General features: G+C 56.1%; 1 protein-coding gene across 1 annotated transcript; it reads right to left on the reverse strand.

The window, feature by feature from the left end:
* Positions 1 to 9,178: 9,178 nt before the first annotated feature.
* On the reverse strand, positions 9,179 to 16,195 carry B0T26DRAFT_624321 (uncharacterized protein; the record flags this gene model as incomplete). The annotated part of the gene is made up of 3 exons (XM_060436138.1): positions 9,179 to 14,914; positions 15,011 to 15,475; positions 15,566 to 16,195. Coding segments are annotated over 3 exons (6,831 nt in total), but the record flags the coding sequence as incomplete, so codon positions are not given.
* Between the last annotated feature and the right edge of the window lie 990 nt (positions 16,196 to 17,185).

Genomic DNA, 17,185 nt, shown 5'->3' on the forward strand with positions numbered 1-17,185 from the left:
TATATATGTACCTAGGTAATGAGGCCCGCATCAGACAACAAACTAACTATACGGTTTCCAAAGGCTCTAGCTAGTAGATCCGCCACGGTGTCATCGGATTTTCGATCTCGTCTACGTACACAGACAGAAGGACGACACGTACACGGGGTATCAAGGTCAATGTTTCATCGACGAGGAGAGACCGGAAGGAGTCCATACTGGAGCCTAGCATCTTATGAGACTCGCCAAGAGTTAGAAGGCAAAAGCTCTTAGGGCAATGGCACTCTTGTACCGTGACGTAATTCTCATTTCCATTTGCATTCTTGGGGGTTTAGGGCTTCTTACAGTTCTCTGCATTGCCACATAGCAGCTTTTTAGAAGCCGACGCAGTGTAGGTGCGAAAACTGCAATAGCGTGTCTTTTAATCTGGATCCCTGTAATATTGCTACTATTTTTGGTTTCAGATATTCTGATGAAGTTTACTCTCTCATGAGAAGGACCCGACGTAAGCTGATGTTTATATAGATATTTACTGTAATTCTTTCATGAATACGAAGGAAACTCGATAATTGATCTACAAATGTGTAATTTGACGAGACAAGAGACGTGTATTGAGATGGCGAGGATTTTTAGACTCAGGCCACAACATTAATCGGGGTTTACTACATACCCTATAGGATTAGGGACGAAACCCCATCTCAAGCCATCATGCCAGCAACCGCGACGCCCGCAAGACCAACAAGACCAGCCACAATACCCTACGTCGCGCGCGGCACACCACCAGCAGTGGAGGACGACGAGCTTGACGCCTGCTGCGTGGTCTTGCTCGATGAGGCTGCTGTCTGGACGGGAGTTGGCGACGAAGCTGCGTTGGATGTTGGCGAGCTAGAAGACAAGAGCTCAGCACCCGCGGTAACGGTGACGGGAGTTAGCCGGTCTATGATGCTCGTGTACGTGGAGAGGAATGTCGTGGACATTGTGTTCTCGGTGAAGGTGTTGGTGCAGATGCCAATTTGGTCGCTGAGCGTGCAATCAAATCTATTGATACTATATTTATTTAAATCTAGTTAGCCGGCGAAGATCTGATAATTATGGTTGAGAGTTCTAACATGGTAGTTGAGGCCTTATCGACGATAGTATACACGGCTGACAGTGTCGCAGGGCCTTGCTGAACAGTCACGCTTTTGACGTTTGAACATATATTAGGCGGTATTGGTGTCTGACTGTTGTCATACACTGAGCCGAGTACGAAGTTGCCTCGGGCTTAGCGGTGATGACGGAGCCGAATAAACCCACGCCGTCGATGGGGTCGAGGAACAAGGATACGACGGCTGTAGTGCTTTGAGCGCCCACACTGTTGATGAGGCCTGCCGCGAAGCAGAGTGCAAAATGAGAAAGCATTGGAAATGTGAGAGAGGGGCAAAAAGGTTTAGCTAGAATGTCGTACTCCGATTGTTGTTCTGTAATTACCGTCGGCAGTTGCACGGCAACCGGTTTCGTAAGATGCTCATACGACCACTGCCTAGTGAACCGACCTGCCCACTATTTGTACGAAGTTGTCGACTGATTGACTAACGAATTAGTAGTCGATTGTGTCTCCGCTCAAAGTGGCGGTTGTTGGCGGTTCTTAGTGTGCCGAATGAGGAGGAGATAAAGTTAAAGTAGGACGTCTATCAGTGGTTGGCGTTGAAGCTTTATACATACCCTACTTTGCCACACTCCTACCTAGCTCCAAGCTACTTATTGTCATTAGGCTACTTATAAGAAAGGTAGAAATATAAGATTGAAATGTAAGAGAAGGCAGGTACGCCGGATCAAGGTGGTCACAATGCAGGTAAGAAGGTGGGCGAGCAATGAGCAGTATTGGTGTAAGACTTCAACCTGGCCCTCGCAAAGGAAGGTGGGCGAGGGCCACTGTTTATATACGTGCTCAGGGGCTCAGGCCCGGGGCGCCATGGCGTGGCGTAGTGGCTTGTGCCAACTGGCAGTGTTTTGGCCAGTTGGTAACAGGTGGTGAGCGCGCACCCTGTGCGTGCGGCTGGTGTTTGGGGTGTCCTTTCCTTACATGAAGGTTCCGGATCGTATTCTGTACTACTATACCACTTTTGTTTCTACTTAGATAACTAACCGTCTAGAGAGATGTAAATGTGTTAAGCAAGGTGATTTAGCAAGCGTAGTCCAACCGAATGCACTAGCTAAGGCGCTGTACCTAGTTTTAGTTTGATTCGCCAGTATAAACATTACTAAATATTGTGTTCGCAGGGCTTTGAGAATGTGATTATAAGACTACTCCCATTTCACTTCATCCTGAACGCGTGCCTCTGGACCCTCAGGCATTGTGTAAGCAGCTCGCAGCTACGTGGCATGCAGGCCGCGGGGAGCGGTAAATATCAACATTTGTCGAGGCCATTATTTTAGGACATCTCGCATAATCCTAGTAATTAGCTGTAACGTGTGTGATAAGCGAGATGAACAGACAAGCGAGTTGAACACTTTTGACGCGACGCGCCTCCTCTCTACAAAACACCAAATTCCTCAACAAACTCAAATGTCTCTTCCTTCATACGAAGCTAGGGTGAATTTGGCCCTCAGGGCTATTCAAAACGACCCAAAACTCAGTATTCGAGCTGCAGCAACAACATATCAAGTCATGGTAAATACTATACGTAACCGACGCGACGGCAAACCTGCACGACGTGATACTCCAGCCAATTCGCGTAAGCTTACGGATTTGGAAGAGAAAACGATTGTTCAGTACATCATTGAGCTATGTGCGCGCGCATTTCATCCCCGGCTTTCGTACGTAGAAGATATGGCCAATCGATTGCTACGCGAACGCGACGCGCCCTCTGTCGGTACACGCTGGGCTCACAACTTCGTCAAGCGCCAGCCAGAACTTCGGACGCGTTTTACGCGTAAATACGACTACCAGAGGGCCAAATGCGAAGATCCAAAAGTTATTCGCGAGTGGTTTGCGCTTGTGCACAACACGAAGGCCAAGTACGGTATCCTTGACGAAGATTTGTACAATTTCGACGAGACCGGCTTTATGATGGGCATTATCATCCCCGCTATGGTAGTTACTACCTCTGATGGCCGTGGTAGGGCTAAGCAAGCCCAGCCTGGTAATCGAGAGTGGGCTACAGTCATCCAAGGAGTGAATGCTCTAGGCTGGACTATCCCACCATTCATTATCTTAGCTGGGCAATATCACCTTGCTAACTGGTATCAAGAGTGCAACCTTCCGGGTACCTGGCGTATCGCAACAACCGACAATGGCTGGACTACTAATGAGAAAGGCATGGATTGGATTCGGCACTTCGATTTCCACACAGCATCTCGTACGAAGGGAATATACCGACTGTTAATTCTCGACGGCCACGATAGCCACCACTCCGAAGAATTCGAGACTTACTGCCGGGAGCACAACATCATCACACTCTGTATGCCTCCGCACTCTTCACACCTACTTCAGCCATTGGATGTTGGTTGCTTTGGGCCGTTGAAGAAGGCGTACGGCTGTCAGATTGAGCAGCTGATGCGGATGAACATCACACATATTAGCAAGCTGGAGTTTCTTTGTGGGTTTAGAGAGGCGTTTTTTGCTTCGGTTACGGAAAGGAATATCCAGGGGGGGTTTGCTGGAGCCGGCCTTGTGCCGTACGATCCAGAGAGGGTGATATCCAAGCTAGATGTGCGTATTCGGACTCCAACACCCCCAGCTACAAGCCTAACTACATCGCTACCTTGGGTCTCCCAAACGCCACAAAACCCGAGAGAGGCTGCCTCACAGTCAGCGTTCATCAAAACTCGAATTTCCAACCATCAGGGCAGCTCTCCAACACCAATGCTGACTGCTGTGGATCGATTAGCTAAAGGTACGATGGCTATGATGCACGAGGTGGCTCTTTTGCGTACAGAGGTCTCAGCACTTCGGAAGGCCAATGAGGGGCTTAGTAAGCGACGGAGAGCCAAGAAAACACGTGTTCGGCTTAGAGGATCACTTACTATACAAGAGGCACAGGATCTACTAGATCAGAAGGCTGTGGGTGGGCAGTTAGTCCAGGAAACACGACAAAATGGTGGTGGTGCAGGGGGGTCTCGTACGAAGATTCGATGCTGTGGCGTATGCGGCAAGCCTGGCCATAATGCACGTACGTGCAAGGAGGCTGCAGAATCGTCTGATTCATCTGTTTCCGATTCAGTTATTGTTATTTCCTAGTGTTGTGGTTGTGTAATTGAGGGTAGTTGTGGTGAGGTTGTGGAAATTGTTCAACTCGCTTGTCTGTTCATCTCGCTTATCACACACGTTAAGGAAAGGCAGGTACGCCGGATGAAGGTGGTCACAATGGAGGCAACAAGAAGGGCGAGCAATGACTGGCAATGATGTAAGACTTCAACCTGGCCCTCGCAAAGGAAGGTGGGCGAGGGCCGTTGCTTATATAGGAGCTGGCAGCACGCTCTCTCTGGGAGAACGGTGTGACGAACCTGGTTCGTACTGGACCAGCTGCAGAAGGCAGGCGCCTCAGGCAAGACTGGGGGCCCCGCTTGTCGAGAGCCAATCAGACGGTGCCCGGTGCCAAGAGGGCTCTTGGCACCAGGCAAACGGAAGGACGGCCAATCAGGGGTGGCCTGGTGCCAAGAAGGGTCTTGGCACCAGGCAAATGGCCCGGCACGCTAGCAGTGCCCGGCGCCAGGCAGCTCCTTCCTGTCGGGCAAGTAAGAGCGCAGCTCTTACTGGCCCGCCATAATTAAATAAATACGATGACCGTACCCACGGTCTTAGATAGTTCTTGCTTGTTTCTTCAAGCAAGCAATACACATTCACTGCACTCATACACTTTGAGTGGCATTCCGATTTGACTGTATTACCCGTGCGATAGGAGCTTGCCCTCTGTTCTATCTTCATAATTACCAACCCCAGCATCCTGTGGAGCCCGTGCTCCCTTACAGACAGACGACCCTAACAGCCGAGTGGTTTGTAATATAGAGGTTTGCAGATGTATAGTTTGTGCGCGACGTGATTTCAGACCGATTTAATCAATGGACGAGAAGGGAGATGGCTGAGCACTGAGTAGGTGCAGCGTTTCGCACCGCCCTGCTTTAGGGTTTCGTGGGTTTCCTCACTGTAACCTGAGTATAGGCTGAGGCTATGTGTATGATTTGGGACTGCCTATTTATGGCGGGCTATAGGCCGTGTAAGAGTGGTGCTGAGAGGGCTGAGAGGGCTGAGAGGTGGGCGTGAGCTGACTGTTACGGTTAATAGGATTATATAAGACAATGCCAATAAGATACCGTATTTACTTGGTGTAAAACTAAGCTAGAGAAGAAAAAGAAAGAAGGATCGCAGGAGCTGCGATCGGTAGAAAAAGGTTTGTGAGCAGAGTTTGCACGTGACCCACACACTAACGTAATTGGGCTTTTTCCATGAAAGAAAGTTTGCGAGCGAGGTTGACACGTGATGTTACAATCTGGACAACAGGTCCACGGAGCTAGGCCCGGCCTAGGATTTTGGGGGTCTGGACGGCAGGTAGGAGATGACAGGAGACAAGGAGTATCGTGCACAGATTGCGAAAGACAGGTTTTCAACACATAACCAATGTATGCTTAACCAGATGCATTGATAGCTGCAGAACCGTTCTCCCAGGGGGAGCGTTCTGCCAGCTCCTATATAGAACTATGACAACCAATTAGAATCCTTATCCTATGTGCTCAGTGCGCTCCGTATGCTCAGTGCGCTCCAAGGCCAACTGAGCCGACTGGGCGTACTGATCATACTGAGCGTTCCCTGATTGGCTGCATCCACTTCGCCGAGAGCCCCGCCCTAAATGCCACTCCAGCCAATCTGTCGCGAGCGGGCAACGCCTACTGCACCTTTGAACCAGGATCGTAACATTCACTAGGTACATACCTAGGTACTTTACCTAATCTAAGAGACCCTGGCACCCTTATCCCTCGCAAAAGTCACTAATCTATGCAATAGTTCATGAAAAACAATCCCTTTTTGACCCTTTCCGCCTCGAAGCCGTCATACTCTTTGACGAGTGCCGCTATGTGGTCTGGATCTGGCCAGGAGCGCTTCCGCTACTTCCTCCCGACATTCAACTGCCAAAACCTTGCCTCTGCCTCGTCCCTATACCTCTCCCTGTCAGTACGGTAGAGGGCAGGGAAGTGCACAGGCATTAGCGCAAATCCGGCGCGGGGGATCGTCTTCTCGAGCTCCCGGATGGCCCCGCGCACCCCAGCAACCCTATGGGGATCCAAAATACTCGCCATGAGGGCCTCGTCGGATGCCTGGTTGACGTCTTTCCCTTTATACTAATGCTTGGCCTCACAGGTTGAGGACCCGATGATGGTTGGCCGTTCCTTGAAAATGCTGAGCGCCAGGCCCATGCTCTCAGGCGGTCGCCGGGTCGAGGCAGCATACACGTTTTGAATCATGCCGAGACTACCCACTATCACTAAGAAACACGTGTGAGCCCGCAACCCTGACACGCTGATAGGCAGGCAGGTCCAGGCTACGGCCAGGATGCCCAGTTACCAAGGGGTCTCGGGCAAGGCCTCAGATCTTGCCGTGGCTAGCGTCTCCAGGCCCCACGCCGTGCCGCTGCCGTTTATGACCATGACATGTGGGAATCCGTTAACTCGCGTAAGACAAACTGAGTTGGTCTTGGGCTTGAACTTGCATTCGCATGCGGGGGCTCGCGGAGCTTGAGGGGCATTTCCGCTCTCCGCGTCAACACCAGCCAGCACTGGTTGCCCCGGCAACGGTGCCCCTTTTTCAGAGGGCTCGTTAAGTCGTCTACCTGGCCACTTCTCCAGAGCCCACTAACTTAGAGTACCGGTGGTGAGGGCAAAAAACGTCCTAGCGGCCGTAACAAGGAAGATGGCCCAGTCACAGACGCTGTCAATCTTTTGCGATGCATCCCCTGCCCCCGCAGCAACGAAAATATCGATGCGTAGCGATGCGTAGCGATGTACGGAGAGAATGACGAAAAAGGCAAGGTGCAGCGGGTGGAGCAGGCTATTAGATCAGCCCTGTTCGGGATGGGTGACTGCTGGAGTAGAAAGCCGGCGTGTTTGTCACGGCCGGTGACGGAGATGCTCAGCCGTCCTGGTATTTCCAACGAACACCTCATCTCGCGATTGTAAAGAATTGCAAACGCCAGATGTTCAGTCGCTGTCGAAATATTCTCCCCTCGGTCTGTGCTGCCCCCACAGGTGCTCCAAAACGTGGTCAAGAGCACCGCCCAGCATGGCAAGGTGGGAAGCATTGGGGAGCTTTACCAACACGCAGAAGTTCTTGACGAAGGGGGATTGGAAAAGTGCTTTCGATCGGTGTGGGAGCAGCAGTACGCGAATGATGCGCCAGCTTGCCTCGGTGGCTCCGGGTCAGGCGACAACCGAGATTGAGATTTGGAGGTGGGTAACTAAAGTACCTCAAGGTATACGGATACCTAGAAGAGCCGACCCAACAACGAAATCGCCCACCAACAAAATTGACCCACACCATGCCCACACCCACCCCACGGGCGCAAATCATCCATTTCTACACAAAATGTTGGAATAGCGATGTTGGTGACCGTACTCTACTCTGGAAGGGAGGCGGTGCGATGCACGTGCGCCGCACGGCCCTCGCACGCCAAAGACCCCCACCATAGATTTCTAGAGCAGAACATGAATCAGAACAACTTTACACCCCCCCCCGGCAGTACTACCACTTTTTGACCCGTTGGAACACCTACGTGGTTGGAATACCACGAACACAAAATAACTAGCCAAAAAGTACTCAATCCTCTTCTTCAGCCTCTCTGTATCGCTCGAGCCCACGGGCGATTATTTCCCGGGATTCTTCGACTGCATGTGGCTGATTTGGTGCCCGGGCCGGTCTTTTTCGCTTGGTGGCATTTGACTGGCTTTTTGGGCTTTGTCAATGTCCTGAATACGTGCAAATTTCTCATTTCCATCTTCGTCCATATGGCTCGAATGTTCAAGGATCAATATACGCCATTCGCCAGGCGTTTGGGGCATTGTCTGGATTAGGCAGACCTCCTTGAGCCATTTGAAAACGGTTTTGGCGTTGCTCCGTCCTGTTGTTGAGTAGTCATACTTCCAAGCTCCTGCATGCCGTGCTCGTCCATGTTGGCCATGTTGGCCGGTTTGACTTTTTTATCCTTGATCTGGAAGGCCAGGCGCTTGTAGAAGTCTCCGTAAGCCTCACGAATAGAGCCTCTGACGCGGGGGGATTCCGACAAGGCCGAATTCTTCATTTTTACCGCCGGGTTGCGGCGTAGGAAGCGATCCACATATCGCTCGCCCACCATCTTTTTCGTGCCAGCCTCATCAAGCATAGCCTGAGCGAATCTCTGGACCTAACGACGGCTAGGCGCACGCCCTACAGCTTCCTCATTGAGGCACCAGTCGGCTAGGAAGCCTTCCTACGCATCGGAGAGATTTCTTTCCCTCTGTCTACGTTTTGCTCGATTTCTGCGCCATGGAGTCGTTTACAGAGGGTGGAGGCAGAGATGCCATGTAACTTGGCAGCGTCCTTCTTCGAAGCGCCCTGCTCAACAGCAAATATTGCAGCTTCAATGAGCTGCTCGCGACGGTCCGACATGGCTTATTTTGAAGCAATTTAGGCTTGATTTGATAAACTTAAGTGTTTTAAAGTTGTAGGATGGGAAATTAGATGACAGGGGCACAGAGTAACAGTTATACTGTGTAGTAGTGAGCGCTGGAAATTAGGCTTGGCACCGTAGTCCTGCAGGGTTAGGGTTATTCTCCACTTCGGGAGAAGCGGGGTCATCAAAGATCTTCTGGTCATCCATCAGTGGCCCTGGATCCAAGCTTCCACCGCCGCCTCCATTCTTTCTCATCACCATCACGAAGTTGAACGCGGCTCTCCCTCATTTATCCTCGCTATGAACACGAGTTTCACCATGCCGACCGCCTACTTCGTCATTGCAGGCATGGATCTCACGGTGCGCAGGGTGGGATTGCGTCCATCAGCAAGAACGAAAACAGCAATGGCGACGAGACAAGTACAGATCGGAGTAGCTCCAAAACAGCAATGGCGACGAGACAAGTACAAATCGGAGTAGCTCTACGGACACGCAGTAAAAAAAATACTTGAAACAACAAAACCACCTCCGCCCCCGCCCCCGCCTGCGACATCGCATCACATCAACCTGGTATCCGGATTCGCCGCAGCGAATATCAGCCTCTCCATACGCGTCTCGGGCCTCTTGCCATCGGTCCAGTCGGCGAGCCCAAATCCCGCGCCATGCAGCTCAGTCTGCCACCTAGTCGCCGTCGCCAGCGCGTGTGTACGTCCATCGTCAAAGAGCCACCAGCCCTCAAATAGCCCAAACGTCAGATCGAGAAAGCACAGCCCCTGTGTGAGCTCTAACAACAGCAGCACCCCGTCGTCGGGCCGCAGCACGTGTCGTATGTGGGCCAGGCTGCGCGCGAGCGAGCGCGTCGCGTGCACGGCGTTGGTCGCCAGGACAATGTGCTGCGAGCCCGCCAATTCGGCTTCTTCCGACTCTTGCGCTCCTTCAATGTCGTGCACGCGGAAATCGAGCCGGAGCCGCGGGTGGTCCTGGTATTCTTTGGCCCAGGCGCTGCGGCGTGCGGACGCCACAAACGATGCCGCCAGGTCCGTGAAGGTGTAGACGACCGGCACGCCTAGGCGCGCCAGCAGCGGCAGGATGCGCCGCGTGGTACCTCCGGTGCCAGCACCCATCTCGAGCACCCGCAACGGCTCCTGCCCCTGCTCGAGCCCCGTTGCCAGCCCGCCTAAGAAGTCCTCCAGCTGCGCATGCAGTGCCTGGAAGAGTGGCCACTCGGAGTAAAAGCGGCTCACTAGCTCACGCCCAACTGGGTCGCCGAACACGACCCGTACCCCGTCCGTCTCGCCCCGCAGCACGCGCGCTAGGTTGCCGCCGGCGTGGTGCGTCAGCCGGTCAATTATCTGCTGGTCTGGGAAGCGCGCGCCGAGTTCGTCGAGGACCTGGCTGCCGGGCCGAGCCGGGGCTGCCACGGCCGTGCGCCTGGCAATCTTCCCGTCCAACGTGACGAGCCCACCGCACTCGTCCCGCAGCATCCGGTAGAGGTGGTCGACGAGCCGGCCGTGCTCTCCGCCGTGGGGGATCCACGGGAGAAGCTGACCTGGTGCGGCCCCTCGGATATTGCAGCCCAGCTCCTCGAAAGCCTCCAGCGTCAGCGCCACGGCCAGCTCCGTCTGAAGCGGGAGAACTTCCGAGGCGTAGTTCGCCAGGCCCCATTCGGCTATACGCGCGTCTGTTTGCGACTTGATCTCGCGGAAGGCTTCGATCACGGCGGGCATCCGGAGTTGCGTCGAGGCCAGAGCCAAGCTGTCCTGGAGCGAAACAGGGACGTCGCCGTCTTTGTCTAATTTGCCTGAATCGGAGCCGGCGGGCGGCGTGGTCAATCTGCTACTGCTGCCCGTCCTGGCGCCTGCGTCTAGTGACGATAACGAGGAAGACGTGCTGGTAGTGCTGGGCAGGTCCTCGTTATCGTCCTCCACCATAGTCGACGCTGCCGCAGCCAGTACGCATTGCACTAGACCCGCCAAGTCGCTCGCGCCGGCTATCTCGCGCTCGGGCAGGCCGACGTCTGGGAAGGCCTTTTCCAGCTCATTCGTCAGTTCCATGCTGGTGAGCGAGTCGATGCCGAGATCCGCGAGCTTGCTGTCGTCTCTGATCTCGGACGGGTCGAGACCTGACATGTTGGCAACGACGGCTTTGATGCGAACGGTCAGCAGGCTCTTGTTGTTGTTCGCGCTGTGTATTTTCCTTGGCTTCGGCTTGGGTGACGCATATCGCCTATTTTCCGTCCCAGTCATGATGGCCTGCGTCAGTGCTGCTGCCTGCGTCGTCTGTATCCGGGTGGTTGTCGGCTTTTGTGTTTTCTTGGGCGTCGCGATAGCCGAGTCGGTCAAGCGCGCAAGCATCTTTTCGACCGACGCCTTGGACGTCCGGAAATAGGCGAGGCCGAGGATGACGTCGAGCAGAGTCCCGGACACGCCGTCCAGGACAAAAACGTCGGTCACCCATTGCTGACGTCCATCACCTGAGGCCTGAACTGACGAGTGCGTGGCGAAGATGTGGAACTCGTCCGGCCGGCGCACCCCGGGCGCCCGGATCCACTGATCGATACCACTGGCAAGGTAAATGGCGTCGTCGTTGTGATCGTCACCTCTCATGTGGCAGTTGGTCCACATGCCGCCGATCTGGCAGAAGGCGTCGGCCAGGTAGGCATCGAAACTCCCTTCGCTGGAATCCGAAGGCAAAGACTTTTGAGGGCGAGCAACAACGTGTCCCGCCGACGTAGTCCCTCTCACGGCCAGCTTTTGGAGCCGCTGGAAGCTGTCGCCGTACTGCGCGATGTCGTCGAACAGTCGGTAGATGCTGCGGTGGCCCAGGACCTCGACGTCGCTGTCGTCTGTGCTGGTGCCTGTCCGCCTTCCGCGGACCAAGTCGAGGGTTCGGAGGTCGCAGCCCCCCAAGAGTCTGTGGAAGCGCGCGAGCTCGCGCCGGAGCGCGTTGTCACTCGCGGAGCCGAAGGCTACGTGCCCGGTTGTGTGGGCTATGCGAGGCCGGCCGTGCGCTACCATCTCTGTCTCGGTGCTGAACACTTCGAACCGCCAGCCACCACCATCATCATCCTCCACAACTTCGATCCAGCTCGTGCGGACCCCTGCATCGCTGGCGCACATCGGCGAGTGGTACTGGACTTCCTGGAACTGGGGCTCGTCCTGCCCGCCGTCTTCGCGTAGCTGCGGGCGCAGGCTATGCACTGCGTCAACGACAAACCCCATCTGCACCGTCCCCGGACAAAGGGGCGTCGTGTGGATGATGACATGGTCGGCGAGCAGCCGCAAGTACTTGGGAATGTTCGTGTTGATCCGGAAGAGCGCTGCAGTTTTCCCTTTGCTCTTGTCGCGGGAGACGCCGAAAGGCGTGAGGAAGTCATCGGCCGTTTTCTGTTCCTGCTCCGAGGGTGTCGATGCCGGCACAGCTTTCAGGTCGAGCCAGTGGTGCGCATCCGGGTCGAACTGGTACGGCGGAAGGAGAAGTGGCTGTAACGTGTCGTGCACATGGGCCCAGTGCCGTACGTCGACACCGGCCTTCCAGAGCGCAACAGTGGTATCGGTCAGCCGATCCCAGCCGTGGTCGCAGTTGGTAATGCTGACGCCTTGGAAAAGGTGTGGCGTCCCTTCGCCAACGACCCTCGCTGCCATGGCCGTGACGGTGGAGTTGCTGCCCGCCTCGAGGAAGATGCAGGCGTCGCCGCCACTGGCGTGCTTGCCCACGATGCGCCGCACTGCGTGGTGGAAGTGAACTGGCCGCCGCATGTGGTCCGCAACAAATCGTGCCGTTAATGCCACGCCCGTCGTATCCTCTCGCGTCGCGTGCTCCAGCGGGATGGTTGGTGCGCGGAACCTCAGTCCCCGCGCGCTCTGCTCTAGCCGCGAGACTAGCGGGTCAACGAGGGCCGAGTGGAAGGCGTTGGTGACCTTGAGCAGGCGGCGCCGCGTTTTGGTGTTATTGTACCCGTCGTCGTCTCCGTGGCCGTCAGCAAGGAGAAGGTTATCCAAAGCCGTCATGGCCTCGGACGGTCCCGCTAACGTGAAGCTCCGCGGCCCGTTGTAGCACGCGATACTAACGGGTGGGTTGTTTGCGCTCTGGAGCCGGTTGGCCTTGGCCACCAAGGCTTCGGCTTCGGCTTTGGCCCCGTCATCGCCCTCATCGCCGTCATCGCCGGTTCCTTCTATTTCCACGGCCATCATAGCTCCCTTGTCGTCACCCCACGCGTCCCTCACCAGCCCCGCACGACGGACAACCAACTTCAACGCGTCCTCTAGGGAGAGGGCGCCCGCGACACAGAGTGCCGTCAGCTCGCCAAAGCTGTGGCCGACCAGTGTGGCGGGGCGGACACCGGCGTCGATCCAACTTCGCGCACACGCGTACTGCGTTGCAAAGAGCGCCGTTTGCAGCACGACCGTGTCCGCGATGGGCTCGCGCACGAATACGGCCGGAAAGATGCTCTGCGCCCCCAGTGTACGCACAAGCACTCGGTCGACCTGGTTCAGATGCTTCCGTAGTGTACCCACCCTGTCGTACAGCTGCCGGTCAAGCCCGACCCATGCCGCGATCTGCCCGCCAAAGCACAGGACCACCTTAGGCTTAGTAGCGCTAGGGATGCGTACCATTCTTTCGCTCTCGTCGCCGGCCGCGAGCGCCGCCAACTTCCCTTGCAGCTCACCCACAGAGTGCGCAGAAAAGGCAACCCGCGTGGATAGGGCCGTGTCGCTCTGGCGGGCGAGGTTGTACGACAAGCTCGCCAGCGTACAACTTTTGCCCGATGGTTGGACCAGAAACCGCCCGAGAGCTTTGGCGTAGCGGCGGATGCCTTTGTCGTCCAGGCCGCAGAGCAAGAAAGGCTGCTTAGCACTGGTGGCAGGCCCTTTCACTCCGACCAATTTGGCACCATCGTTGCTGCGTGGCGCCTGCATGACTACGGCTGCTGCGTTGGACCCCGAGGCGCCATAGTTGTTGATCAGGGCAACGCGGACATCGGCGTCCCACGGCTGCAGGCGAGTGGGGATGAACATGCGGTCCTGGACGGCGTCTAGGTTCAGCGCAGGGTTGGCGGTTTCGAAGCTGGCTTGCGGCGGCACGAGGCCTTTGTTCAGCATAAGGAGCACCTTGATCAAGCTGAGAATGCCCGACGAGGATTCGGTGTGGCCGAGCAGTCCCTTGACCGAGCTGACCGCCAGGGGTTTGTCTGCCTTGCTGTCGCGGTTCTTGGCCCCGCCCAGCACCTGCCGGATCGCGCCAAATTCGGCTGGATCACCCACGGCCGTGCCGGTGCCATGAGCCTCACAGACGGTGATCTGGGCCGGCCGCACGTTCGCTTTCGCCACGACCTTGGAAAATAGGCCGGCAAGGGACGGAGCGTTTGGTACAAAGATGGGCGTGCAGTTGTGGTTCTGTTCCACAGCAGTGGCGGCGATGACGCCCAGGATCGCGTCACCGTCGCCCACGGCCTGACTCAGCCTCTTCAGAAACACAGCGCCGAAGCCCTCGCCGCGGCAGTAGCCGTCGGCCTTGGCATCGAACGGCCGGCACTGGCCTGTCGGGCTGAGGAACCCGGCCGCCCCCAGGTTCTGGAACCACAACCCGGAACCCGCCAGCACGTTGACGCCTGCCGCCAGTGCGCCAGCGCACTCGCCTGATATGATCGCCTGGCATGCCTGGTGTACAGCCACCATGGATGAACTGCAGGCCGTGTCAACGGTCAGTGACGGGCCCCGCCACCCGAAATGGTGCGATACCCGCCCCGCGATGAAGCTCTGCAGATTGCCCGTCGCCGAGAAGACGTTGGCTGCGTGGCTGGCCACGTTGTCGTCATACTCGCTGAGATGGACGCCCACGAAGCAGCCGACATTGTTTGCGTCATCAATTTTCTTGTCGTCGGCCTCGTCATCCACACGGTGCGTGCGCAGGTGTCCGCTCATGGCGATAGCCTGGTACGCGACCTGTAGCAGCAGGCGCTGCTGCGGGTCCATGTTCTCGGCCTCGCGCGCCGTCTTGCGGAAGAAGCGGTGGTCGAAGTGGCCTGGGTCGTCGAGCAAGTTGGCGAACCATCGGCGACTCTGCTGCTGCGTCGTCCGGAAAGGCCCGCTGCCGAACAGCCGACCAGTTCCCGACGACGACTCGTCCACCCAGCCATCCCCAATGTCGATCTCGCGATGCTGCGACCGCCCCGCCGCCAGCAAGTCCCAAAACTCGTCCGCGCTGTCAGCCCCCGGCACCTTGCACGCCATGCCTACCACCGCGATGTCGCTGTCCGTCCACGGGCGATCGAGGCCGTCTTCTTGCCGGAGGAATTTCGGCGCGTCGTCGACCTCGTCGCTTTTACTGCTGGTCCCGGGTGCTGATGACGTATCGGAAGCAGTAGTAGCGGCGGCGGCGGCGGCGGCGGCGGCGCTGGGGAAGTGCACTACGCTCACATCCCCGCTGCGTGCCATTAAAGACGCAGGCACGCTTCGTTCTGGGCCGAACGAGAAGACTCGCGTCTTCTTGTTGTACTTGCTCCGTTTCTTGTCGCGAATCGCCGAGTCCAGCGCCTCGGCCCAGTGCGGGGGTTCGACCAGGATGGACCTCAGCGCGTGGGCATGGAGCGGACCCTCGACGGGGCGACTGCCAGCTGCGTTGTTGGCGTGCGTTGGCAGAGCCAGCGTCGCGGCTTCGGGCAACTGGAAGCTCTCATTCGCGTCGCAAAAGGCCAGCACCCGCTCTAGCGCGTGTGCGTGACTGATAGCCGAGTGGTAGCGGCCGTAGATCCCGATGTCGGTGGCTTTCAGCCCGCCGGTATTCAGGCGCTGGGCCAGCGGGGCTACGTTGTCCTGCGTTGTTGTGATGGTTGCGCGGTGCGTGTCGTAGAAGACGGATATGTATGTTTCGGCCTGGTTGTCGCATCAGCCATTTTAGAACAAGTACAGGTTGACAATAGCGGCGGGGCAGGGGGTGAACAGGAGAAAAGAATACCCACGTACCTCTGGGTAGCCGTTTAGGATTCTCGTCAGTTCATCTCGGGCACTGCTGCTCCCCCAGGCTACACTCAACGACCGCGGCCTTTTTCCTGCCCCAGACGCACCGGCCTGGGCATCGACAACGATCCCGACAAGCATGCCGATGCGCACGGCGGCGGCGCCAAACCGACGGAACTCGCTCTGGTCATGCGCAGCGGCTGCCGCGAAGGCACCCAAGAGCCCGGTGCACAGGCCGAGGGTTTCTCTGTCCCCCTTTAACCAGGCCGTCGTCGAGGTTTCCTGTTGTTGTGGTTGTCGCTGCTGATGGCCAACAAAGGCGGCATACTGGGTCAGCTGATCAATGACCACCAGCGGAATCAACAAGGCATTGTTCAGCGGGAACGGCACGCCGAGAGGGCGGGCCGGGGTGCGGAAGGCCTCGGCCAGCTCCGTAAAGTCTCTCCTTGCAACTTCCCACGAGGCTGCGTCCACGATGTCGCCAAGCGCATCCCTGGCCGTGGTGCAGCTAGCTGCGAGACGTTGGACGACGTGATCGTTCAGCCACTCGTTTCCGCCCGTCTCGAGGACAGCTTTGCGCACGCGCAAGAAGGCATCCTGGTCAAAGGAGAGCGCCAGGGAGCCGAAGACTAGAAGGGAGCTGGCGTCTGCTTCTTCTCTTTCCGAAGCCGACAACGGACGCCGTTGGTTCGTGGTGTCTGAGCGTTCGGCCATGATGGAAAGGACGATAGCGTATCGCTCGAAACCGGAGACGCAAAGACTTTGTGACTTGTGCCAATGTAGAAGGAGAATCCCGACGTTGGGGGCGGCTAAGTTCTCGCTACAGGTAGGTAGTTATCTCGCAGCCAAGGAACGAGCGAGACGGCGGCTTTCAGTCTCCAAGACAATTCTAACAAACAGCCTGCATTTATTCTGCATTATCAAGACTGACAAGGACTATTAACTTGCGAGACGGAAACCCGTAGGGGCCAAATACACGGCTCGGCCCACGCAAACGCGCCAATAGCCCGGTCTATCCGCCTGTGGCATGAGGTGTATGGTGCATACAGAGGGTCGGATGATCTCGGTGACTATTTCTTCGAGCTTCTTTTCGATTGCCGCTCGGTCTATCTAAGCACGACGTTCTAGGTAATGGTCCGCCGAGCGGCGGACTTTCTAATTTTTCCTTTTTCTTCTTATCGCCGTTTTACTGTCGTCTTCTCCTTCCCTTTTTTATCTCGCAGAAAGCGCTTATCTAGCATTAGATTGCTAATAATGCCGGAAATCCTCTGGTTGCGTTTCGATACACGGATAGCCGCCCCTGATTCGAGCAAAGGCGCCGAAAAAATACCCGATTGAATAGATAAGATCAAATCAAGACGTTACCCCTGAGGATTCCGGCATTATATTTCGCGGTCCGTGTGAGATAACCCACACGCCAAGCCCGAAACTGTCCTATCTCGAAGGGGCGTTGGACAATAAGTCGGGCAATGTGCGAGCAGTCTTCTGTCTTAATGTCTTTTCACAGTTACAAAAATTTCTGGGTTGCTCTGACTACTAGCTGCTCCATGCCATGTTGGTCCAGACTTTCGCTTGTCCTGTGAAGTACTATGGTCCAGAAGAGTCTAATTTCAACACGGCCAAGAC

Source organism: Lasiosphaeria miniovina, assembly GCF_030549165.1.
Source record: "Lasiosphaeria miniovina strain SMH2392-1A chromosome Unknown B0T26scaffold_7, whole genome shotgun sequence".
In the NCBI taxonomy this organism is placed as follows: domain Eukaryota; kingdom Fungi; phylum Ascomycota; class Sordariomycetes; order Sordariales; family Lasiosphaeriaceae; genus Lasiosphaeria; species Lasiosphaeria miniovina.